At 45.4% G+C, this 26,940-nt stretch overlaps 1 protein-coding gene across 4 annotated transcripts in view; it reads right to left on the bottom strand.

The window, feature by feature from the left end:
• Positions 1-11,936: 11,936 nt before the first annotated feature.
• LOC136625647 (EF-hand calcium-binding domain-containing protein 4B-like) overlaps positions 11,937-26,940 on the bottom strand; it is a 90,619-nt gene continuing 75,615 nt past the window's right edge. For all 4 annotated transcript variants that reach the window (XM_066600018.1, XM_066600020.1, XM_066600021.1 and 1 more), the window contains exons 11-16: positions 26,199-26,761; positions 20,164-20,245; positions 17,343-17,457; positions 14,696-14,797; positions 13,280-13,356; positions 11,937-12,424 (exon numbers count right to left, since the gene is read on the bottom strand). In XM_066600018.1, coding sequence (XP_066456115.1) covers positions 12,334-12,424; positions 13,280-13,356; positions 14,696-14,797; positions 17,343-17,457; positions 20,164-20,245; positions 26,199-26,761 — 1,030 coding nt within the window. In that variant the 3' untranslated portion in view covers positions 11,937-12,333. The remainder of the gene's footprint in view (positions 12,425-13,279; positions 13,357-14,695; positions 14,798-17,342; positions 17,458-20,163; positions 20,246-26,198; positions 26,762-26,940) is intronic.

Raw genomic sequence — 26,940 nt, 5'->3', positions numbered from 1 at the left:
GAAGGCGCAGTTCCGAGGGCCAGGTAGCAGGGGAGGCGCAGAGATCAGGCAGCATGTACAGCGCAGGCAGGGGAACATTCTCCAAGGCCTTTGCCAGCTTTATGGCTCCCCAGCAAGACTGTGTCACCGCTCCCCAGTCAAGGCTGAGTCGGCGGGAGCACTGTAAAAGGATGGTGAGGGAGTACGTAGCCGATCGCACAACCGTCCTCTGTGACGCCTCTGCCACCTACAACTACTGGGTGTCGAAGCTGGACACGTGGCCTGAACTCGCGCTGTATGCCCTGGAGGTGCTTGCTTGTCCTGCGGCTAGCGTCTTGTCAGAGAGTGTGTTTAGTGTGGCTGGGGGAATCATCACGGATAAGCGTACCCACCTGTCAACCGACAGTGCCGACAGGCTTACACTCATCAAGATGAACAAAGCCTGGATTTCCCCAGACTTCTCTTCTCCACCAGCAGACAGCAGCGATACCTAAGCAATACGTAGGCTGCACCCGCGGATGGAAGCATCGTTCTCTATCACCATCCAAAACGGGGACATTTCTGCTTCATCAATCTGTGTATAATATTCCTCCTCCTCCTCCTCCTGCTCCTCCTCCTGAAACCTCACGTAATCACGCCGAACGGGCAATTTTTCTTAGGGCCACAAGGCTCACTCATATAATTTTTCTAAACAATTTTTATACGTTTCAATGCTCTTAAAAGCGTTGAAACTTTAACTTGAACCAATTTTTCGTTAAACTGGGCTGCCTCCAGGCCTAGTTACCACTTAAGCCACATTAACCAAAGCGATTAATGGGTTTCACCTGCCCTCTTGGTTGGCCATGGCCAATTTTTTGGATGTACATTAGTACTGTTGATACAGCAATTTTTGTGGGCCCTCGCCTACAGTGTAATCAAATGAATTTTTAGCCCACCTGCATTACAGCTGACGTTACATCCGCTGTGTTGGGCAATGCAATGGGATATATTTATGTACCGCCGGTGGCTTCCTGGCACCCACCCATGCTGTGGGTCCACAGAGAATTATAAATGCATCTGTTTCCACATCTAAAGAACCCCAGTCAGACTGGGGCATGCAGTGTGGGCCGAAGCCCACCTGCATTAAGCATGACATTACTACCTCAGCTGTGTTGGGCAATGCAATGGGATATTTTTATGTACCGCTGGTGGGTTCCAGGGAGCCACCCATGCTGTGGGTCCACAGGGAATTATAAATGCATCTGTTTCCACTTCTAAAGAACCCCAGTCTGACTGGGGCATGCAGTGTGGGCCGAAGCCCACCTGCATTAAGCACGACATTACTACCTCAGCTGTGTTGGGCAATGCAATGGGATATATTTATGTACCGCCGATTGCTTCCTGGCACCCACCCATGCTGTGGGTCCACAGAGAATTATAAATGCATCTGTTTCCACATCTAAAGAACCCCAGTCAGACTGGGGCATGCAGTGTGGGCCGAAGCCCACCTGCATTAAGCACGACATTACTACCACAGCTGTGTTGGGCAATGCAATGGGATATATTTATGTACCGCCGGTGGCTTCCTGGCACCCACCCATGCTGTGGGTCCACAGAGAATTATAAATGCATCTGTTTCCACATCTAAAGAACCCCAGTCAGACTGGGGCATGCAGTGTGGGCCGAAGCCCACCTGCATTAAGCACGACATTACTACCTCAGCTGTGTTGGGCAATGCAATGGGATATTTCTATGTACCGCCGGTGGCTTCCTGGCACCCACCCATGCTGTGGGTCCACAGGGAATTATAAATGCATCTGTTTCCACTTCTAAAGAACCCCAGTCTGACTGGGGCATGCAGTGTGGGCCGAAGCCCACCTGCATTAAGCACAACATTACTACCTCAGCTGTGTTGGGCAATGCAATGGGATATTTTTATGTACCGCCGGTGGGTTCCAGGGAGCCACCCATGCTGTCGGTCCACAGGGACTTCACAATAGGGAGTTGTATCTGCCTGTGTCTATGAATTAAAAATCGCGGTCTGACTGGGGCATGCAGACACCTTGACAGAATGAATAGTGTGTGGCACATAGGTTCCCCATTGCTATGCCCACGTGTGCAGCTCCTGATGGCGGTGGCACAGGATTATATTTCTCATTGCTTCTGTACAGCATTGTGGGCTATCGCCCCGCCCCTTTTAAAGAGGGTCGCTGCCTAGCCGTGCCAACCCTCTGCAGTGTGTGCCTGCGGTTCCTCGTCATGGCAGACGCACTTATAAATAGACATGAGGGTGGTGTGGCATGAGGGCAGCTGAAGGCTGCGCAGGGACACTTTTGTGTGCGCTGTGGACACTGGGTCGTGCAGGGGGGGTTGGGCAGCATGTAACCCAGGAGAAGTGGCAGCGGAGTGTCATGCAGGCAGTGATTGTGCTTTGTTGGAGGTAGTGTGGTGCTTAGCTAAGGTATCCATTGCTAATGAGGGCTTTTCAGAAGTAAATGTTGTTGGGGGGGGGCCCACTCTTGCCGCTATTGTGGCTTAATAGTGGGACCTGTGAACTTGAGATGCAGCCCAACATGTAGCCCCTCGCCTGCCCTATCCGTTGCTGTGTCGTTCCCATCACTTTCTTGAATTGCCCAGATTTTCACACATGAAAACCTTAGCGAGCATCGGCGAAATACAAAAATGCTCCGGTCGCCCATTGACTTCAATGGGGTTCGTTACTCGAAACGAACCCTCGAGCATCGTGAAAATTTCGTCCCGAGTAACGAGCACCCGAGCATTTTGGTGCTCGCTCATCTCTACCACTGAGCTACACATTATTCCTCCTCTCATTCAATGAGGACAGGACGATTTGTGTCTGCCCTCCACGAATAACATCAATGTATCTGCGTATATAAAGCAGACCTCTAAAATACACACCGGAGACGCAGCAGAAGATGCAGGGGTCCCCCCACGCCACCGGCACAGCACATGAAACACCTTAGAGGGATGGATCCCCCCATGCTAATTGCTCCTGGAACCAACATGTATGTTAGAAACAGTTTTTAAGCTTTTCTCTAATTCTTCATGGCAGCATTTGGAAAAAGCTCCCCCAAGTCATAAAGAAGGACTGCACCATTTTCTCCTTAAAGAGAGATGTTTCAGCCCAATCCATTTGGAACAAGAAGGCTAGCTTGCCTAGAAACAATTTAAAGGCAGGAGCTGTCGGCTGTATCCACATTTGCAAGATAGCTTTCAGTCATGCCACCGCCACAAAGTGCAAGAGTTTGCGAGCCTCCTTTGAACAGCGGTACTTATTTGGATCTAAATAGCCAAAAATCGCCACATGGGCTCCTACGGACAAAAATTTGTCAGGTGTGTAGTGTTAGGTTGTGCTGCTGAGACCTGTAGTACTATGGTTTCTAGCAGCACAGCTCACAGGTGGTGAATGATTGAGCTGGCTGGGTGTGGTGACTTTCTGCTAGCCAATCTTCTGGGTCTTGGCTCACATATAAACCCTGCTCCTGTCAGTGTCTGACTAGTGTCCAGAGTGAGCAGACATGTATCCATGTCCATTACAGCTTGCTGTGTGTTTGGTGTTCAGGGTGAGCAGTCATGAATCCTTGTCCGTTGCAGCTTGCTGTGTGTCCAGTTGTTCTGCCCCTGTCATGTGCCATGTGTAGGTGTCCTGTTCTGGTGGCGTGGTTCCTAGGAGCAGTTAGGGCCCAGATCTGAAGACCGCTGGGCCGCCCTTTATTGGGGCGATGTCCCCGCTTAGGTAGGGCCATGTCATCCTCCCTGTAGTTCAGGGTCAGTTGCCTGAAACCCGTGTGTATCCGTTCTCTTTGGTCACGATCATGTGGGCCCCATGCTTAGTTTGCCCACACGATCGTAACATGTAGTAGAGCAAGTATGGACTCGGGACCAGAAGGCTTGTGTCAGAGGACCAGTCCATAGACTGTGGAACAGATAGGATTTGGTGCCTTGCATTTGAAATAGTTTGGGCTAGGGTAGATTCCCATGTGATGGCCTCTCACAGGTGTTAGATAAGGCTGCAGGTGGCCCACAGAGCTTAGCTCTAGGAATTCAACTGAAGGCAAATATTTGTAAGCCGACGACATTGATACCGTGATCATTGTGGGAGTTAAGTCCGAGTCGTCATGACTCTGACTCCTGCATATTACAGATTGATCTATATAGCCTAGATATCAGTCCACGCATGCACGCGGTCTAGAAATCCAAGTTTTACCCATCACTGTCCAGTCAAACTCGCAGAATTGTGGTAAAAGCTGATGAACATAATGGTTAACTTGTAGATAGGAAAATATTGGAACTGGCAGCTCGGGGAATTTCTGTTTCAGTTTCTCGTGGGACAGGATACATTTTTCTTTACCTGAAAGATTTTATTCAACTATGTATCCAAATTGACCAGAGGCTTTCTGAGCGGCAAAAAGAGAGACTGTAGGGTTTTAGCAATAACCGCATCTACTCCTCCAGACAGTCCTTGTCGATTCCCCAGCCAAGGACTGAGGCCACGCCGGAACCGATGCAGGTGGACGTCATCCATAAACCCCTTTCCGCCACTGAAAAAAAGGCACCTTGCTGAAAATCTGTGCCTTCATTGTGGGAGCCCTGGACATTATGCCTTAAACTGCCCAAATAAGTTCCAGAGGACTCTTGTCCTAACCAACATAAAAATCGTGACTAGAGATGAGCGAACGTACTCGTCCGAGCTTGATACTCGGGCGAATATTAGCGTGTTCGGGATGCTCGGTACTCGTAACGAGTACCAAGCGATGTTCCGGTTACTTTCAGTTTCCTCTCTGAGACGTTAGCACGCTTTTCTGGCCAATTGAAAGACAGGGAAGGCATTACAACTTCCCCCTGTGACGTTCAAGCCCTATACCACCCCCCTGCTGTGAGTGGCTGGCGAGATCTGATGTCACCCGAGTATAAAAATCGGCCCCTCCCGCGGCTCGGCTCAGATGTCTTGTGAGTTAGCTGAGGGAAAGTGCTATCGTGCTGGAGCTGCTGTAGGGAGAGCGTTAGGAGTTAGTGTAGGCTTCAAGAACCCCAACGGTCCTTCTCAGGGCCACATCTAATAGTGTGCAGTACTGTGTTAGCACTGTATTTTTTATTTTTTTTTTCAAAATTGGATCTGCAGAGCATTGCGCCCTGCAATAGGGACAGAAGTGGTGGTTAGGCAGGGAGAGTGTTAGCAGTGAGTGTAGGCTTCAAGAACCCCAACGGTCCTTTCTAGGGCCACATCTATCCGTGTGCAGTACTGTCCAGGCTGCTGTTAGCAGTGTTGCATTTTTTTTTTCTTTCTCAAAACCGGCTGTGCAGACCATTGCACCCGGCATTAATACTACAGGGATAGAATTGTGTAGGCAGGGCCAGAAGACATACATTATTCATTGAATAGACGCAGTGTGGCTTTTCCTTTGAAAAACAAGGGAAAAAATTCTATTTCGCCTGCCTCTGACAGTCCTCAGGGCTCTGGGTACGTGTGTGCTGCGTGCAGAACGTTAAAAAAAATCAAACGCAGCCAGCTACGTTTTACTGCAGGCTTGCGCCAATTTTTTTCCTGCATGGGAAATCCCTGATCTGCTGTAGCGAATAACTTTGCATCACTGCAGTTCTCTGACACATTTGCAGGGCCACAACACAGTTATTAAACTTAGTAGTATTCATTGAATACACGCAGTGTGGCTTGTCCTTTGAAAAACAAGGGAAAAAATTCTATTTTGGCTGCAGGCTTGCGCCAATTTTTTTCCTGCATGGGAAATCCCTGATCTGCTGTAGCGAATAACTTTGCATCACTGCAGTTCTCTGACACATTTGCAGGGCCACAACACAGTTATTAAACTTAGTAGTATTCATTGAATACACGCAGTGTGGCTTGTCCTTTGAAAAACAAGGGAAAAAATTCTATTTTGGCTGCAGGCTTGCGCCAATTTTTTTCCTGTATGGGAAATCCCTGATCTGCTGTAGCGAATAACTTTGCATCACTGCAGTTCTCTGACACATTTGCAGGGCCACAACACAGTTATTAAACTTAGTAGTATTCATTGAATACACGCAGTGTGGCTTTGAAAAACAAGGGAAAAAATTCTATTTTGGCTGCAGCCTTGCGCCAATTTCTTTCCTGGCTTGGAAATCGCTGGTAATACAGCATGCTGAGGGGTAGGGGTAGGCCTAGAGGACGTGGAAGCGGCCGAGGACGCGTAGGCCCAAGTGAGGATGTGGGCACAGGCCGAGCTCCTGATCCAGGTGTGTCGCAGCCGACTGCTGCGCGATTAGGAGAGAGGCACGTTTCTGGCGTCCCCACATTCATCGCCCAATTAATGGGTCCACGCGGGAGACCTTTATTAGAAAATGAGCAGTGTGAGCAGGTCCTGTCGTGGATGGCAGAAAGTGCTTCGAGCAAGCTATCATCCACCCAGAGTTCTGCGCCGTCCAGTGCTGCAAATCCGAATCCTCTGTCTGCTGCTCCTCCTTCCTCCCAGCCTCCTCACTCAACTAGAATGACACATGCTCAGGAGTGGGAAGACTCCCAGGAACTGTTCTCGGGCCCCTGCTCAGATTGGGCAGCAGTGGTTCCTCTCCCACCAGAGGAGTTTATCGTCACTGATGCACAACCATTGGAAAGTTTCCGAGGTCCGGGGGATGAGGCTGGGGACTTCCAGCAACTGTCTCAAGACCTTTCAGTGGGTGAGGAGGACGATGACGATGAGACACAGTTGTCTTGCAGTGAGGTAGTAGTAAGGGCAGTAAGTCCGAGGGAGGAGCGCACAGAGGATTCGGAGGAAGAGCAGCAGGACGATGAGGTGACTGACCCCACCTGGTGTGCAACGCCTACTCAGGACAGGTCTTCAGAGGGGCAGGCAAGGGCAGCAGCAGGGCAGGTTGCAAGAGGCAGTGCGGAGGCCAGGGGTGGAGGCAGGGCCAGACCGAATAATCCACCAACTGTTTCCCAAAGCGCCCCCTCGCGCCATGCCACCCTGCAGAGGCCGAGGTGCTCTAAGGTCTGGCAGTTTTTCACAGAGACGCCTGACGACCGACGAACAGTGGTGTGCAACCTTTGTCGCGCCAAGATCAGCCGGGGAGCCACCACCAACAGCCTCACCACCACCAGCATGCGCAGACATATGATGGCCAAGCACCCCACAAGGTGGGACGAAGGCCGTTCACCGCCTCCGGTTTGCACCGCTGCCTCTCCCCCTGTGCCCCAACCTGCCACTGAGATCCAACCCCCCTCTCAGGACACAGGCACTACCGTCTCCTGGCCTGCACCCACACCCTCACCTCCGCTGTCCTCGGCCCCATCCACCAATGTCTCGCACCGCACAGTCCAGCCGTCGCTAGCGCAAGTGTTGGAGCGCAAGTACGCCGCCACGCACCCGCACGCTCAATCGTTAACCGTCCACATAGCCAAATTTATCAGCCTTGAGATGCTGCCGTATAGGGTTGTGGAAACGGAGGCTTTCAAAGCTATGATGGCGGCGGCGGCCCCGCGCTACTCAGTTCCCAGTCGCTACTACTTTTCCCGATGTGCCGTCCCAGCCCTGCACGACCACGTCTCCCGCAACATTGTACGCGCCCTCACCAATGCGGTTAGTGGCAAGGTCCACTTAACTACGGACACGTGGACAAGCACAGGCGGGCAGGGCCACTACATCTCCCTGACGGCACATTGGGTGAATTTAGTGGAGGCTGGGACACAGTCAGAGCCTGGGACCGCTCACGTCCTACCCACCCCCAGAATTGCGGGCCCCAGCTCGGTGGTGGTATGTTCGGCGGTGTATGCTTCCTCCACTAAAGCACCCTCCTCCTCCTCCTCCTCCTCAACCTCTGTCTCGCAATCTAGATGTGTCAGCAGCAGCAGGACGTCGCCAGCAGTCGGTGTCGCGCGGCGTGGCAGCACAGCGGTGGGCAAGCGTCAGCAGGCCATGCTGAAACTACTCAGCTTAGGAGATAGGAGGCACACGGCCCACGAACTGCTGCAGGGTCTGACAGAGCAGACCGACCGTTGGCTTGCGCCGCTGAGCCTCCAACCGGGCATGGTCGTGTGTGACAACGGCCGTAACCTGGTGGCGGCTCTGCAGCTCGGCAGCCTCACGCACGTGCCATGCCTGGCCCACGTCTTTAATTTGGTGGTTCAGCGCTTTCTGAAAAGCTACCCACGCTTGTCAGACATGCTCGTAAAGGTGCGCCGGCTCTGCGCACATTTCCGCAAGTCCCACACGGACTCTGCCACCCTGCGCACCCTGCAACATCGGTTTAATCTGCCAGTGCACCGACTGCTGTGCGACGTGCCCACACGGTGGAACTCTACGCTCCACATGTTGGCTAGGCTCTATGAGAAGCGTAGAGCTATAGTGGAATACCAACTCCAACATGGGCGGCGCAGTGGGAGTCAGCCTCCTCAATTCTTTTCAGAAGAGTGGGCCTGGTTGGCAGACATCTGCCAGGTCCTTCGAAACTTTGAGGAGTCTACCCAGGTGGTGAGCGGCGATGCTGCAATCATTAGCGTCACCATTCCTCTGCTATGCCTCTTGAGAAGTTCCCTGCAAACCATAAAGGCAGCCGCTTTGCGCTCGGAAACAGAGCCGGGGGAAGACAGTATGTCGCTGGATAGTCAGAGCACCCTCCTGTCTATATCTCAGCGCGTTCAGGAGGAGGAGGAGGAGCATGAGGAGGATGAGGAGGAGGGGGAAGAGACAGCTTGGCCCACTGCTGACGGTACCCATGCTGCTTGCCTGTCATCATTTCAGCGTGTATGGCCTGAGAAGGAGGAGGAGGAGGATCCTGAAAGTGATCTTCCTAGTGCGGACAGCCATGTGTTGCGTACAGGTACCCTGGCACACATGGCTGACTTCATGTTAGGATGCCTTTCTCGTGACCCTCGCGTTACACGCATTCTGGCCACTACGGATTACTGGGTGTACACACTGCTCGACCCACGCTATAAGGAGAACCTTCCCACTCTCATTCCCGAAGAGGAAAGGGGTTCGAGAGTGTTGCTATACCACAGGACCCTGGCGGACAAGCTGATGGTAAAATTCCCATCCGACAGCGCTAGTGGCAGAAGGCGCAGTTCCGAGGGCCAGGTAGCAGGGGAGGTGCGGAGATCGAGCAGCATGTACAGCCCAGGCAGTGCAACAGTCTTTAAGGGCCTGGACAGCTTTATGGCTCCCCAGCAAGACTGTGTCACCGCTCCCCAGTCAAGGTTGAGTCGGCAGGAGCACTGTAAAAGGATGGTGAGGGAGTACGTAGCCGATCGCACGACCGTCCTCCGTGACGCGTCTGCCACCTACAACTACTGGGTGTCGAAGCTGGACATGTGGCCTGAACTAGCGCTGTATGCCCTTGAGGTGCTTGCTTGTCCTGCGGCTAGCGTCTCGTCGGAGAGGGTGTTTAGTGCGGCTGGGGGAATCATCACAGATAAGCGTACCCGCCTGTCAACCGACAGTGCCGACAGGCTAACACTCATCAAGATGAACAAAGCCTGGATTTCCCCAGACTTCTCTTCTCCACCAGCGGACAGCAGCGATACCTAAGCAATACGTAGGCTGCACCCGCGGATGGAAGCATAGTTCTCTCTCACCATCCAAAACGGGGACATTTCTGCTTCATCAATCTGTGTATAATATTCCTCCTCCTCCTCCTCCTGCTCCTCCTCCTGAAACCTCACGTAATCACGCTGAACGGGCAATTTTTCTTAGGGCCACAAGGCTCACTCATATAATTTTTCTAAAAATTTTTTATACGTTTCAATGCTCTTAAAAGCGTTGGAACTTTAACTTGAACCAATTTTTCGTTAAACTGGGCTGCCTCCAGGCCTAGTTACCACTTAAGCCACATTAACCAAAGCGATTAATGGGTTTCACCTGCCATCTTGGTTGGGCATGGCCAATTTTTACTGAGGTACATTAGTACTGTTGGTACACCAATTTTTTTGGGCCCTCACCTACAGTGTAATCATAGCAATTTCTATGTTTTTCGCCTGCACTCATGGTACAGAAAGGTGTGTGGGGTTGGCCTACACTTTAGCTACATAAATGTAACTTGGGCCTTGGCTATACTGCAGCTACTGAAATGGAACTAAGACTGCGCTCCCACTATACTGCTGCTTCGGAATTGTTCCTGGGGCCTGTGTAGGCTGCTACTATTACTTAAATGGAACTTAGACTATGCTCCTCCTATACTGCTGCTTCGGAATTGTTACTGGGGCCTGTCTTGAGTGCTACTATTACTGAAATGGAACTAATACTGTGCTCCCCCTTTAATGCTGCTAGTGATATGTTAGTGGGGCCTGTCCTAATGCTACGGCTGAAATGTTACGAATTCTGGGCTCTGCCTATACCGCTGCTAATGGTATGTCTCTGGGGTGTGGAAACAGAGGCTTCCCAAAGACATGATGGCGGCGATGCCATTTCCCACCAACGCGGTTACTGTTAAGGTGCATATAACCACGGACACGTGGAGAGGACACGTAGTGCCTCAAAAACATCCCCCTCCTCCTCCAACAATGAAAACATTCTTGGCAAATGCCTTTGCATTGGTTCGTCTGGTGGCAGTCCAAGAATTTCACCTTTACCGACACAACAAGAGAGCCCCCCCCACCATCCCCCCGCCACGGCCCACTTAATCCTGGCCACATTCCGAAAACCAACAAAATAAAACCGCGCTACTAGGTCCGCAGTCACCACCACATTACCACCAACGCGGTTACTGTTAAGGTGCATATAACCACGGACACGTGGAGAGGACACGTAGTGCCTCAAAAACATCCCCCGCCACGGCCAACTTAATCCTGGCCACATTCCGAAAACCAACAAAATACAACCGCACTACTAGGTCCGCAGTCACCGCCACATTACCACCAACGCGGTTACGGTTAAGGTACATATTACCAGTCTGACTGGGGCATGCAGACACCTTGACAGAATGAATAGTGTGTGGCACATAGGTTCCCCATTGCTATGCCCACGTGTGCAGCTCCTGATGGCGGTGGCACAGGATTATATTTCTCATTGCTTCTGTACAGCATTGTGGGCTATCGCCCCACCACTTTTAAAGAGGGTCGCTGCCTAGCCGTGCCAACCCTCTGCAGTGTGTGCCTGCAGTTCCTCCTCATGGCAGACGCACTTATAAATAGACATGAGGGTGGTGTGGCATGAGGGCAGCTGAAGGCTGTGCAGGGACAGTTTGGTGTGCGCTGTGGACACTGCGTCGTGCAGGGGGGAGGGGGGTTGGGCAGCATGTAACCCAGGAGAAGTGGCAGCAGAGTGTCATGCAGGCAGTGATTGTGCTTTGTTGTAGGTAGTGTGGTGCTTAGCTAAGGTATGCCATGCTAATGAGGGCTTTTCAGAAGTAAATGTTGTTGGGGGGGGCCCCACTCTTGCCGGTATTGTGGCTTAATAGTGGGACCTGTGAACTTGAGATGCAGCCCAACATGTAGCCCCTCGCCTGCCCTATCCGTTTCTGTGTCGTTCCCATCACTTTCTTGAATTGCCTAGATTTTCACACATGAAAACCTTAGCGAGCATCGGCGAAATACAAAAATGCTCCGGTCGCCCATTGACTTCAATGGGGTTCGTTACTCGAAACGAACCCTCGAGCATCGCGATAAATTTGTCCCGAGTAACGAGCACCCGAGCATTTTGGTGCTCGCTCATCTCTAGTCGTGACCAATCCAGCCGCCACGAGACAATGGGATGCTGCCAAACTTGCCTTCTTACCGGTAGTGCAAGAGTGAAAGCCCTTCCTCCACTCCATCATTTTGTTCTCCGCATAGAGACCTCAATGGGAGATCAAAAGATACAGTACTCGGCAATGTTGGATTCGGGAGCAGGAGGAAACTTCATAGTCTTAAGGGTAAAGAGAGGTGAGCATACATCTATTTCTTGCTTTATGACAGAGGGAGCTGGGTTTTGTAGAAAAAGAAATCTCAGACAACCCCTTTAATTTACCAATAACCCCAAGGATATGACTTAAAGGAAATGCCTCCTAGCTTTATTACATGTACAGTCAGAAAGTCATATTAGGAAAGACGCATAAAAAGGAGATGGCTCAGTGCAGTGCTGAATTTAAAATTGTATAGTCTTTTCAAGAAAACGCTATTAGTCTATGTTTAAATTTGCACTATTTATTTCCATTGTTCGTCATAGGAGCAAAGCAGCAAAAATAGAGCACCCAGCACTTAACTGACGTGAATGATGCCTGATGACCCCTACTGACTATAATAAAATAGGCTGGGCTACCGTCATGCCACCCAGTGGGCAAAATAACGCATCATGCTGTGCTATTCTTTTCATGATTTTACACTGGATCTGCGACGGAGACGGAGATGTTTTCTCGTTTTTTAAATAAATCAATACAATCATTAATTTAGGTGCAGCAACTTGTTTTCTTCAGACTTGCAGATCTTTTTAATGTGACCACATTATTTTTCATATTGTCCTCATTCTCCTTTAGAGACCTGGTGAAAGAAACACATTTCAATTAAAAAATATATTTTCTGGTTCTTAAAGGGAACCTGACACCATCTGAACCAGAGGCAATATGAACCCAGGACAGGTAAGTACAATATGCTTGGAGCTCTGTTTGTACAGTATCTTCAAAGTATCTTTATTCTGAAACACCTTTAAAATAAGATATACATGAGCACACTGTATATACCTGTCCCTGGTTCGTATTGCCAGGCTCGGGCAACATGATCCTTGGACATGTTACCTTTAATTTTCAACAATTTCGGAAACCAATGATTAATCAGAACATATATTGATACCCCAATCCCACTTGATAAGGTGGTCAATAGCAAGGATGTGGGTCCCAAAAGTGAGACCCGTATCTAATTGGCATTGGACATCACCATTGCAAATCTGCAGAGATTCCACTCCAAAGCCACATACATGTTAGACATGCAAAGTTTGGAGCAGATGCTTTCCGCGCAGAATATTATGATGCGTGAAAGCACGTTAAGGGCCCATTCTAAGTAAATTTGGGGGCCATAGTGAAGCTATTCAGATGGCTGATTTTTCATATGAATCAATCATCCATGAGAAAAAAAAATTGCTACATGTCCTATTCTCGTCTGTAATCATGGACGATAGTAGAACATGCAGTATATGGGGTGCAGGAACATCAGTGTCCATTGGCTGCGTGGTGTATTTTGCACCGTTTTGTACAGTCTCACACATCCGTGTAAATACGGCCTTTTACTTCTCAAAGTTGAAGGCTTGCTACAATTATACCAAGTCTAGCCAATCAATCTGAAAATACCCTATCTTGCAATCAGCAGAATTTTACCAATGACTACACAGAATTTTATTACCTGACTATCTGTATCAGTGATTCAGTGATGTTTATTCCTGATGCCGCACTGCATTCTGAGAATAATAACTTGTACTCCTAGAAGAAAAGGGCACATTTATTAATTTTTTACATTGGAATGGATTCATAACAAGCAGACATGTTAACAGCATTTTCCAGGTCTCTCACACAAAGAGATCAGCACTTAGTACTAGGACCCCAATGCAGAAAGCTTTGGTCTATTGCCATGTTAACCCACTGTATGCTCAACATGACTCCAACTATTACATGGGAGAAGAGGATGATGGGGAGGACATGATCTGTGATCGACTAGCATTCCTCAGTATATGCAGATCTCTGCTAATAGTGGTTGTCAAAGTGGATATATTATTACCCACAAAGATTGGGTCATCCCTCTGGGATAATTTTACATACAGCCAAGAGCCATATGGTGAGGAGTTAATAATTTCACACAGAACATGGTGTGATCAAAAGCACTTCAGATTTTATTGTGACAAGTATCACATTTCATATCCTTTCTTATCAATAAACAACCTACTGAGTTTGTGTACAAAAGATGGGATTTTACATAACGTTGAAATTTCTCATACCCCCTTTTATTTACATCTGGAAGTTGTGGTCAAAAGGTCAGTAATAAACAATAAATAGTTTATTACAATTTTCAAAGACATAAAAAGCGAAACATCACCTCTGTTTTTCTAAATATCTTAGTAAACCTACATCATCATTTACATAAATCAGTCAAAATATTAAATATGTCCTTCTGGGCATACTGCCACCAAAAAACAAAAAGGGGCCTTTTCACATGAGCGAAATTTTCCGCATTCTGCACCACAAGTCGTGTAAATTCCACACCAAATTTTGAAGGACTAACTGTGGATTTGGATGTGGAATGAAAATAGCTTAAATTAGCTTTCAATTCCACATCAAAATATGTGAATTTTGATGTGAAATTTTGCAGCTACAATTCTACTGTGTCCTAGCGGAAATAGGGAGTATATGAATAATTACAGAAAGACCTGTCTTAGAAATTATGCACAGGAATTTCTGAGAGCTACGTTATCGTTCATACATGAAGTTCTTTTGTCAGCTTCTGTTAGTAAAGAGGGCAGGTGGCCATGTCTGGGAGTTTCGCCAATTTTATATTTACTTTTCTTGATTTACCTCTTGCAAACTTGTAGGCTATGTACTCCAAAATGGTGCCATGGAAAAATGCAAGTCCTCATTCAGTTATATCAACAAAAAATAAAAAAGTCATGCCATTTTGAATATCATTTACAAAAGAATTTTTTTGTAAAAAATCATAATGACCTATCCGCGTAGATAGGTGAACTGGGACTATCTCTGTGTGTGGATCTATTTCTCTCGAGACTAATACTATATTCTCTAATAGAATAGTAATACAATACACCCATACCTGAGCCAACTTCTGTCCATCATCAAACGACACCTGTCTTTCAGCATCACAGTCTATTTTATTGCCGAGTAGAAGAATGATGATATCATCTATAACCTTTTCCTGTGAGTGAAGATGGTAAGACATTTTCAGCAGCTATAATGGGCACGATGATACTACTGGCATTATACTTCATTAGTACCCTATCTACACTCTTTTTCAAAAAACAAATAAAGCATCTAGAAGGAGTTGTAATTTTGCCGCAAAGCTGGACATGCAGTTACATCTCAGGCAGATATGCAAATGATGAGAGTTGTGGCGTAATTAGATGAACGGTCTTGTCACCTGAGGCCCTAAAAGTGGTTCCACCCTTGGTCTTCCAAAAGACTCTCTCTACTTGTGTGTAGTGGACCTTTTTTCTGCTTGTGTAGAGTTGGTTGACCACTAGATGCAATCCAAGAGATTTTGCCCAGTTAACCGAGTTTGAGAGGGGGTGCATTATTGGACTTTGAGAAGCTGCATGGTCGTATCGATGAATTGCCCACCACCTGTGCCATTTTGACCTGATTTTTAGGAGGCTTTGGCACTAGTGGATGCGTGAGGGTACTCACTAGGTGACTGGGCCCAGCAGACCTTCGACAGACCACCAGTAGTGTACATCATCTGGTCATCCAACAAGCACAAGCAGCTCCAACTCTTTTGTTTTCTGCCATCTAGAGACAGGTAGCACCATTGTTAAAGGCCCCTGTGTTTGTTGGAACCATTTCCAGGCATTTAACTGAAGGACTCACTGCTCCTATTACTTCTACTGCCTTTAACACACACCCACCTTTGGCCCCATTTGCAGTAATGTCATGAATAATGAAACTGGACTGCTATGAAGTAGAACCGGGTTGTCTTCAGCAATGAATCCAGGTTGAGTTTGGGTACTGACAGCCATGCTCGTGTCGGGAGACCTAGAAGTGAGTGCCTCAATCCTGCTTTTACTGTGGAGTGGTGCATTGCCCCTGCTGCTGGTGTGATGGTCTGGGGGAATATTGCATACAACAGTTGATCTCCCCTAGTTGTGGTAGGAGGGACAATGACAGCTCAGTGGTATGTTCAGGACATCCTGCAGCCATGTGTTGCTTCTCATGGCAGGGCTTCAAAGAGGCATTTTCCAGCTGCATAATGCTCTGTGGCACATAGCAAGACTGTCACAGGAATGCCTCCACAACACTGCCACATTTCCGTGGCCTATCTGGTCACCAGATTTATCCCCAACAGAACATGTATGGGACCATCTGGGATGCCAACTTTGACAGCCTATGGGTTTGCACGATCTAGAAGCTCAGTTACAGTAAATGTGGAGCGATATGCTACAGGATAGCATACAGAACATGTGTGCCTCCATGCCTGCCCATAGTACATCTTGTATTCAAGCTAGAGGTGGTACAACAGGGTACTAGAACCTACATGGCCGCTTGTATTACATCTTGCATCCAAGCTATAGGCAGTACAACAGGGTACTAGAGCCTCCATGTCCGCCTGTATCACGTCTTGTATCCAAGCTAGAGGCGGTACAGCAGCGTCTTATAGCCTCCATGCCCACCTATGTCATGTCTTGCATCCAAGCTAGAGGCAGCCCAACAGGGTACTAGAGCCTCCCTGCCCGCCCATATCACATCTTTCATCACAAGTAAAGGTGGCCCAACAGGATACTATAGCCTCCATGCCCACCCATATTACATTTTTCATCCAAGCTTAAGACAGCCCAACAGGGTGCTAGAGCCTCCATGCGCACCTGTACATCTTACATCCAAACTAGAGGTGGCACAACAGGGTACTACAGCCTCCCATCAAGTGTTTACTTTTCCACAGTAAATTCTCCTTTTGCTCTGATATTGTCATCACTTATATCAACGTTACAATCACTCATTGAAAGTTTCATTCTATTCCGACAGCTTCTTCTTGGGAAGGGGGAGAAGGAGATCGTTTTGACAAAGAGTGTACCTACCATGATTTCAACAAGTTTGTTAGCTGCACACTAATTAGGCTGGCCATAAACTAGGGAAAGCTGTCAAAGGAATGCTAGTTCAACAGCTATTCCTCCTGACTCTACAACAAACAAGCATGCTTTTTACTAGGGACAGAGGGATAAGTAGCTGCCAGGCTCCTCTGGCAGCGGATTATATTTTGTGGAAACAGAGAATCTGGCATGCTGAAATTCTCCCTGCCTGATTCTTTCTTCACCTGCCATAAGACATCGGACGAGAGTCGGACCCCCCCTTATGCACATTAGACAGTTTACCAATCCTGCCAAAATCAAGACTTTCGAAAAGTATCTAAACTATAAGTTTAGTGCATCTGTCCTGTTAATTGGTGTGTGGTGAACCAATCATATTTTAGTAACTAGAGGGGTAATTCCGATATTTCTTGTACAGATTTAATAATTTCACACAATGGAAAGTGGCTGAACAGATCTAATATTCTTAATTAGTAATCATAAGTAATCATAGATCACATTCATAATTGATCTGCATAGATTTCCATAGAACTCTGGGTGCTGTCATTTTGCAACCCCTTTCCTACAGTATTCTGATTCTTCTTTATATGTTCCAAAATCCTTGAAAATTGGATTATTCTAAATGAACATATGATTGGATTTTATGTTGCATTATATCCTTACCTGAATGCAGTTCAGCCAGCGGCGCACACCGGTGAAAGTATCCCTAGAAGTTACGTCATACATGATCACCATACCATCTGCCTTTCGGAAAAACTGTTCTGTGAGACTATAAAACCTGCCAGAAATATGAATAATAGTTAAATTCATTTAAAATCAAATGCATTACATACTGTATATCCATAATATATATTTGGAAAGCAAGAGAAGAAGAAATTCGAGACCCCACCGATAGAAGGGCTTTCAGAATACATTGTCAGATGACTGTTGACTTTGCTTCATCATAGACAATTTTCAGAATGCGGCACCATGGGGAACATCTGATCACTTTGGGTCCCACTCCTAGTACCTCTGGAAACAGTTAATTTTGCTGTGGAAAGCTACAGCCAGTCATTCATTAGCCCAGCAGTGCCCACTTTAGGGAAAATGTAGTATTACAGGACGGCCTTCAGAAGAATGACCGTCCTGTAATACAAGGATGGCTGGAAGCCTGGTAGAACAGGACATGTTCTTACAAGACATAGAAGAATACCCAAGTAGGGATCCCCACTCTATGATGTTCATATGCGCTAATAGGGCATTTGTTGATTTGCCATGTTTTTTCCCTCCTCTAAATTGACTGGATAGGGAAAAATGTAAAAAATGTGATCACAGATTTTAAGAAGTTACAGTGTTAAGATTCCAACACTAGAGGGCTCAGTTCAGCAACAAACCACAGAGGAAAGTTCTCTAAAAGGTAATCTGGGTACAAGAGCTACGGAAATGAAGAATAAGGCTATTTGTGATATTATAATAAAAATAATAGCAGAGCGAACAACGATATGGTTAATAACATAACAGTAAGAAAGGTTTATATAAAGTAAAATCAACAAAAAGGAAAAAATCACCAGAAGACTTTGTGATGCAGCTACATAATAAGATGACTATAAAGTTCTATGGGTCCACTCTGTTATTTAAAGGAGATGTCCCGCGCCGAAACGGTTTTTTTTTTTTTTAAACCCCCCCCCCCGTTCGGCGCGAGACAACCCCGATGCAGGGGTTAAAAAAACCACCCGCACAGCGCTTACCTGAATCCCGGCGGTCCGGCGTCTTCATACTCACCTGCTGAAGATGGCCGCCGGGATCCTCTATCTTCATGGACCGCAGGGCTTCTGTGCGGTCCATTGCCGATTCCAGCCTCCTGATTGGCTGGAATCGGCACGTGACGGGGCGGAGCTACACGGAGCTACACGGAGCCCCATAGAGAAGAGCAGAAGACCTGGACTGCGCAAGCGCGGCTAATTTGGCCATCGGAGGGCGAAAATTAGTCGGCACCATGGAGACGAGGACGCCAGCAACGGAGCAGGTAAGTATAAAACTTTTTATAACTTCTGTATGGCTCATAATTAATGCACAATGTATATTACAAAGTGCATTATTATGGCCATACAGAAGTGTATAGACCCACTTGCTGCCTCGGGACATCTCCTTTAATTAGGGCTTTTTCAGATGACGTATTTGCCATAGATTTCTATGTATGAAAATGGATAAGGTAAGGTCCTATTTTTTTGAGCATGCACAGAACGATTCTGGCTACGAACTCATTGAAATCAATGGGTTCTATTCTCTGTGTATAGCGCACACAGATTTTGCGTGCACAAATACACCCGTGTAAAGCAGACGTAATAGCAATACATTCTAACGGTTTCTTCAGACAACCATATTTGCTCGTGTTTTTGTTCGCGTTAAAATTCACATATGCAATGCGCAGAGAATAGAACCAATTGGTGTCAGTGGGATCGTTCTCATGAGTGTTTTGCATTTCGTGCATACACGAAAAAAAATTAGGTCCTGCTCTATTTTCTTTGTGCACCAAAGGCCCCTTAGAAGTCTATGGAAGGTGCGCAAATACACACTCTATATGCATGCAAATGCGCAATACGGTGCACAATTCCATGAAAAGGAGGACACATCTAAACGTCATTAGGCTAAATAGTCTTTTAAACCATGAACAGGGGTGTGTGGCGCGCATGTGTAAACTGGCCCTGCGTGTGCAAAAAGTACAGTACCATGCGCAGACATGCGTGCAAATCTACTTCATCAAACTTCATTCACTGCGCAAATACGCTCACCTCAGAGCAACGTATTTGCGCAGCCTGAAGCCACCCTTATTAAAGTGTTTGTATTATCACAGGCAACTCCTTTAATATGGCGTCCTGCTCTCAATACTCCTGGTAAACTGCTGACTGTGCCAGGAAATGTTGCGGTCACATGACCAACTCCCATACAGGAGATGATAGGTTGTATTTTTTTCTAACGCTAGGCTTCGACCATTCTCAGTACCTCCATTGGGTGTTGCATCACCAGTTCCATCATTGTGCATGATGGCAAGAATAGCACGACACAAAGTCCTAATCTTGTGATCAATACAACAGAATCTTTGACAGAGCCCAGAAGGACTCCATTATAAGTACATGACGGCCATTGACACGGTTTCTAGGCATTGTCCAACAGACCTAGGATAGTATTGTGGCTTCAATTGTGAACAGAAGTCATGGCACCACTTTGATAATAGCCTTGAGATATAGAAACAATACAGAAATAAGCATCCCTTACCAAAACTAACCTTGCTGCCTAAAGCAACCAATCACAGCAGAGCTTTAATTTTTTTAACTGCCCTGGAAAAAAGTTAAAAGTAACTTCGGATTGGCTGCTCTGGCAATAAGTCTACTTTTCTATTAGTTCTGATAAATTAGGACAAATGTGTTGGAGATATTGTAATTAACTTCCAGCGGGGAATGACAAAAAATGTTATTTAATGGTCCTGTCAAAAACTTTTCCTCACCTCTCCTGTCCAGCAGTGTCCCACAGCTGTAGGGCATAGTGCTTGCTGTCCACAATTAAGCTTTTAATGCGATAATCTATTCCTACGGTATAAGAATATAAGTATTAAACACTGCATAAGAGGGAAACCAGCGATAGAAGTCTTCTATATCCCAACTCTAACCCAAGGTATCTGATTTTCTGCAAAATAACAAATTATATGGAAAACCAACAATTCCATCACAGTTTTTTTTTTAGTTTGTTTTTACGGAATTTCAACATGAGGTGTACATGTTAGGTTTATTCTTCAGGTCGTTACAATTACGGTGAAACCAAATTTAGGTAATAATATATACAAGGGATGGCCAAAAATATGGAAACATGGTACGAAATGCATGGTATTTTAATCATTAGCAGTGAGCTGCCCTTTTGACCCCTGCTTGGCTGAGCTTTCCCACCAAATTTGTGTTTACTTCACCTCTTGCCCTGCTCTATATGGTTTTGGGAACCAGCTGGTAAGAGCAGCTCATTGACTCATACCCTGACCAATGGAACCTTGTTCCTCAGGCAGATGTTCACTTTTGCCCGGCAGCATCTGTGTTATATTACCTCCACTTAAAATTGGTCTCTATATGTCTTATTGAAATATGATTTATAATGCCATGTAATTTAAGGCATGCACTTCGTATGGTGTCTTCACATACACACATTTTACATAGATCATTCTGACAGCCATAACTTTTGCTGTTACCTTATGGTATTCACCATATGGGAAAGATCAATACATTTTTTTTAGTCCTTGTTGCTACATTGTTACAATTGCGGTGATAAAAAATAATTTAAAAAGAAAACCCATAATTTGTATTTTTGTAGTTCCACTAGAGGACTTGAAGAATACACAATTGGGTTAAAAGATCTCTGGCGCCAACAACTAAGGTGAAAAGATACAAATTCAGAATAGGGCCTACTTGGAGTGTGACAATGGATAGTGTCACACTTTATCCTAGGGGGTTCTTAAATAACAGTCCTCTCAGGTATCCAAAGGCAAGGGGATTTAGGCAAATTTCGATCCATTTTTACTATATATTAGTTTATCTCAGAAAAAAATGTGGAGGGGCAAGGAAATCCCTTGGCACTCTGTGTCAATACAAAGATGGCTTCCATGGTCTATAAAACAAAAAACAAATTCCATTGGCGCTTCCTAGAAATAAATGAACTGCACGGGTGCACATACTTCATGGCTGCAATAATACAGCAGCAAAGACACACACCTCAGCACTCAAACACATTTAATATCTGAATAAAACAAGGGCCTTGGTGCAAGGATGGCATATCCCAACCCACGGCCAAAAGTAAGATTTCATCGGCAAAGTACTCTTCCGCCATCCATGAATGTATTCTGTAACTATCAGTGAGCTGGGATATTCCGAGTCTGACCTATGCTCACCTTTATATTTGGCGCTTGCATTGGAGGCGCATTACTTCAGTGCAAGACTGGCATATTCCAACCTGACCAATAATGGTGTCTTCCAGAACAACGGACATTAATGAGTGAGAATGAGGTTATTAAACAAAAAAAATGCAAAGAGCACACAGGATGGGTCCAACACAAAGTGGAGACTTGTTGGAACAAAGATGAGGCATATAGAAGTGTTTCGAAGGTGTTTATAGGACTTGCCAAAGAAGAATTGCAAAAATGTATTTTGTGCTGCCGAATGCCTAACTCTGTAACTGGTTGATGAGTGCCAAGATTATAATGCCTAATTCGAATGGTATTAAAAATCTTAGGCTTAACATTCACTAATGCTGAGTTGTAGATTTTCTCATGTATTGTGTTAAGAATAAAAAAAATAATTCAGATTCAAAAAAGCTTTTACGGGAGATTTTTCAGAAAAAAGTCTGAGATGGAATGAACCATTATTGCAGTGCAGTGGAGGGGGAAGGAAAGCCCTTGGCACACTATGTCCACCCTGTATGGCTCCTGTGGTCTATTAAACAGAAAACAAATTCCATTGGTACTTCCTACAAATAAAGGAACTGTATTATGTAACTATCAGTGAGTCGGGATATTCTGAGTCTGACCTATACTCACCATTAAACTTGTCCTAAGATATAGGGACCCAGACATGGCTACACAGTGCAGCCTTAGTACTTGTCCTAACATATAGGGGACCCAGACATGGCTACACAGTGCACCCTTAGTACTTGTCCTAATATATAGGTAACCCAGACATGGCTACACAGTGCACCCTTAGTACTTGTCCTACTATATAGGGGACCCAGACATGGCTACACAGTGCACCCTTAGTACTTGTCCTTATATATAGGTAACCCAGACATGGCTACACAGTGCACCCTTAGTACTTGTCCTACTATATAGGGAACGTAGACATGGCTACACAGTGCAGTCTTAGTACTTGTCCTAATATATAGGGGACCCAGACACGGCTACACAGTGCACCCTTAGTACTTGTTCTAATATATGGGACCCAGACATGGCTCCACAGTGCACCCTTAGTACTTGTCCTAATATATAGGTAACCTGCACATGGCTGTACAGTGCACCCTTAGTACTTGTCCTACTATATAGGGGACCCAGACATGGCTACACAGTGTACCCTTAGTACTTGTCCCAAGATATAAAGGACCCAGACACGACTACACAGTATACCCTTAGCATTTGTTCTAATATATAGGGGACCCAGACATGACTACACAGTGCCCCCTTAGTACTTGTTCTAACATATAGGGGACCCAGACATGGCTACACAGTGCACCCTTAGTACTTGTTCTAATATATAGGGGACCCAGACATGGCTACACAGTGCACCCTTAGTACTTGTCCTAATATATAGAGGAGCCAGACATGGCTACACAGTACACCCTTAGTACTTGTCTTAATACATAGCAACCCAGACATGGCTACACAGTGCACCCTTAGTACTTGTCTTAATACATAGCAACCCAGACATGGCTACACAGTGCACCCTTAGTACTTGTGTGCTAATATATAGGTGATCCAGACATGATTACACAGTGCACCCTTAGTACTTGTCCTACTATATAGGGGACCCAGACATGGCTACACAGTGCACCTTTAGTACTTGTCCTAATATATAGGGGACCCAGACAGGATTACACAGTGCACCCTTAGTACTTGTCCTACTATATAGGGGACCCAGACATGGCTACACAGTGCACCCTTAGTACTTGTCCTAATATATATTGGGCACCCAGACATAACTACACAGCGCACCCTCAGTACTCATCCTAATATATAGGGGACCAAGACATAGCTACACAGTGCAGCCTTAGTACTTGTTCTAATATATAGGGGACCCAGACATGGCTAGATAGTGCACCCTTAGTACTTGTCCTAATACACAGGGCACCCAGACATGGCTACACAGGGCATCTTTTGTACTTGTATATTCCCTTTGCCCGGCGATGTGCCACTCCTCTTCACCCTGACATGGAAACTACATCTGAGTAGCCATGTATAGATATTTCTGTATCCAGATGATTGTTGCCGCATAGAATTACATTGTGGGCCACATGTGGACCCCAGGCCGCATGTTGTATACCCCAGTCTTAACACAACAAAACTCATTGCAAAACAATTTAAAGTGGAAGTAAACCACCCTGATAGAAAAATGATGTAAAATACATTTGTATACTCAGTACTTTAAGTAGAACAGGAAGGGGGGGGGGGGGCATCTTATACAGCTAGAAGAAAAGTGTTTTTTACCATAAAAGCAGTGAGACTATGGAACTCTCTGCCTGAGGACGTGGTGATGGTGAACTCACTAAAAGAGTAAGAGGGACCTGATGCCTTTCTTGAGTGATACAATATTACAAGTTGTAATATTGTGATTCCGGTAAGGAATTTTTCTGCATGATGAGAAAAGTGGCTTTTCTCTTGATCAACATTGCAGAATAATAGGCTGAACCAGATAGATGTGTCTTTTTCAGTCTTACATACTGCATTACTATGAAGCAATGATAATATGCATGGTGCTGCAGTCAAGCATGTCTAATAATACATTAATTCAAATATAAGTACAGATTCTTCTCTCTACTGCAGCATTATCACTGTATGATTGTCACTGGTGTATGTGATGATGTAAAGTGCAGCTAAAAACATGCTTATTCTTGATAAAATGTAGTATGAATGGCACTTGTTATCGCTCGCATAGCTACCTGGGCTTCTTTACAAGTATGGAAATCCCTGAAACATCAACAATGTCATTTCCTGTGACCAATGAGGAAGCCAGGTTTCCTTTTTATGCAGTACATGATGTTCTCTATCTGGTGTTCTGTACCTTTTGCTGGAACATACGGTGGTAATTGACATCTGTTGTGAGTGTGTGAATGTGGGATCTTGTATTAGGACATTAGACTTTCCTGCTGATATAATATTTTGAAAAGTGTCAATGATCTTTAATGGTTCTTTTCCTAGTGTCTTCATATTGTCCTAAATCCATTTAAATTATACACAGAAATATTCAACCAAGTCATAAGGGATCAAAGAATGCTTTAACAGGTTTAATTTAGAAAATTATTCCACTTAGTAATAGTGCTACCATTTAGTAATAGCACTCCATCTGTGGCTCCACCCAATAATGCCCCCTCTGTGGCCCCACTTAGTAGTGCCTCATCTATATCACCACTTAATAGTGCCCCCTCCGTGTTCCCAGTTAACAGTGCTGTCCTCCCTGTCCAACTACTGGATCCCCACTCCAGTCTATCCTGTAACAGCAGTGAGATCACCTTCATCCCTCGCACAGGACTACTTCATAGCACAGAGCATAACCTGACTCCATCCTTCATCTCCAAAAACACATTGTACTCAAAGTTGAAGAGGAAAAGGAGTCAGGTTATGCTCTGTACAGAGAATGCTGTGTGGCAGTCCTATATGAGTGATGAAGATGATTTGACTGTCCTAGACCTGAATAGAGTTACTGGAGCTGGGACCAGTAGTGGAAAGGGATGGTGAATCATGTGCCATGCCTTCCAGGATGGTGAGGCAGCCCCCAAAATCCAGGACTGAATCACTGAATCCGAGATGGTTGGGTCTACATACCATTCTATCTGTATCTGGAACTAGAAGGATCTTACTTCATACTTCTGCAGCAAATACACCACGTACGAAGGTGGCCTAAAAGTCCTGGACAACACCTTTAAGTTTATAAGCAGTCATAATATGCAGGATGGGGTAACAGTATATGCATTTTCTTCTTTTTTTTCTAAACTACTAGATAATATAAAGACAATAGGGTCTATAATAGAGCAAAAACTGTGACTTTTCTGCCATGTATGCCACGCCCCCCCTAATGTTTCAAATTTGTAGGCAGGGTCAAGTGTTGGGGGGGCTGTCCACATGCACCTGTAACTTTTACTGTAATGTATGTTCGAAACTGGCATTGATTATACCAAAAAGCCTACTCTAGCTTCTAACAAGGTATTGTGCCTCTTAATACATTTGTCGCTGGTAGTTTTGCGTAGGCTTTACTTAGACCGATGTGTGAAATGCCAGTCTAAGTAAATATGCATAATCCATAATATCCTGTTAACAAAAAATATTTTGACAGTGCTAATTAGTGATTTTCACTTAGTGATGTATAAAACTTTGTTGCTAATACAAGATAAGTAAGCTGCTTCAGATTTGGTGTTGATTTGTGATTTGTATTAGCATTTGTACTCATCTCTCATCAAGAGTGGGCAGGGAGATCTTCAACCAAACTCTTAAATTATTATCTTGGTATGACCATTTCAAAAAATTGGAACGTGTTTTTCCTTTGGTTTCCTTTTTAGTGGATTTTTTTAAAATAAACTAAAAAAAATTCACATAGCTTGTTGTGCAACCTTTTGGAAGTTCCTACACCTAAATGGCCAACAGCATGAACATACCATGGTCAACGCAACTCAAGCCCCAGCACACAAAACGTCTGGACGATCCCTCTCTTTACTGTGCCCTGTTTGCCTGTAGACTTTATATGCATTAGAACATATTCATAGATAAAAAATTACAGGGAAGTGACAACCTTCCCCCCTTACCTATTGTCGCAGATGTACTTTGTTGGTAGGAACCATCATGTATGTGATGTAGAAAGGATGTTTTCCCAACATGTGTGTTTCCAACAAACATTATTTTATAAACATGGTCCGGGTCTGCATGGAATTCCTCAAGCTGGTTCGGTATTTTTGACCTTTCTTCTGCAGAGACATTTTCTTTTTCTATGTTCTCATGAAGATTAAAAAATTGGTCAGTGTTTTTAATTTCAAAATCAATGTCTTGTTGGTTTCTTCTAATCTCTGAAGCTATATCTATCTTTTTCACATCTCGATAGGTTGCTTTGTTTATTTGGAATGTGATACTACTATGTTCTTTTTCAATGTACCCATCAATTGTAGGTGAATTTGTTCCAGATAGAGGAACAGCATATCCAGCTTCTGTAGTACCAAAGAAGTCTTTGGTTGGCATTTCTTCTGCAATACCTTCTGGACGTAGTTTGGGGTGTTTAAGTAAACACTCTTGTATTGGGTCTTCTTCTATTGAAATGACTCTTGATCTCGAACTTTTAACGTTTTTAATATTCTCGAAAGTATTCTGTTGCTCACTAAAATGTAAAAGTTTATAAAATAGTCTTAGGTCACAGCACTAAGTATAAAATATAATTCTATATAATTTAATCGTTTTGCCTGTATTTAAAAATTGTATTAAACAATTAATGTACACATTGTTGTAAATTAAACCATTAATAGAAGTTCCATTATGTTGCTGGCAGTGTAAAAGAGC

This window comes from Eleutherodactylus coqui, chromosome 4, assembly GCF_035609145.1.
Source record: "Eleutherodactylus coqui strain aEleCoq1 chromosome 4, aEleCoq1.hap1, whole genome shotgun sequence".
Taxonomy (NCBI): Eukaryota; Metazoa; Chordata; class Amphibia; order Anura; family Eleutherodactylidae; genus Eleutherodactylus; species Eleutherodactylus coqui.
The sequence above is the reverse complement of the archived record's forward strand: the minus strand, read 5'-3'. Positions and strand labels throughout refer to the sequence as shown.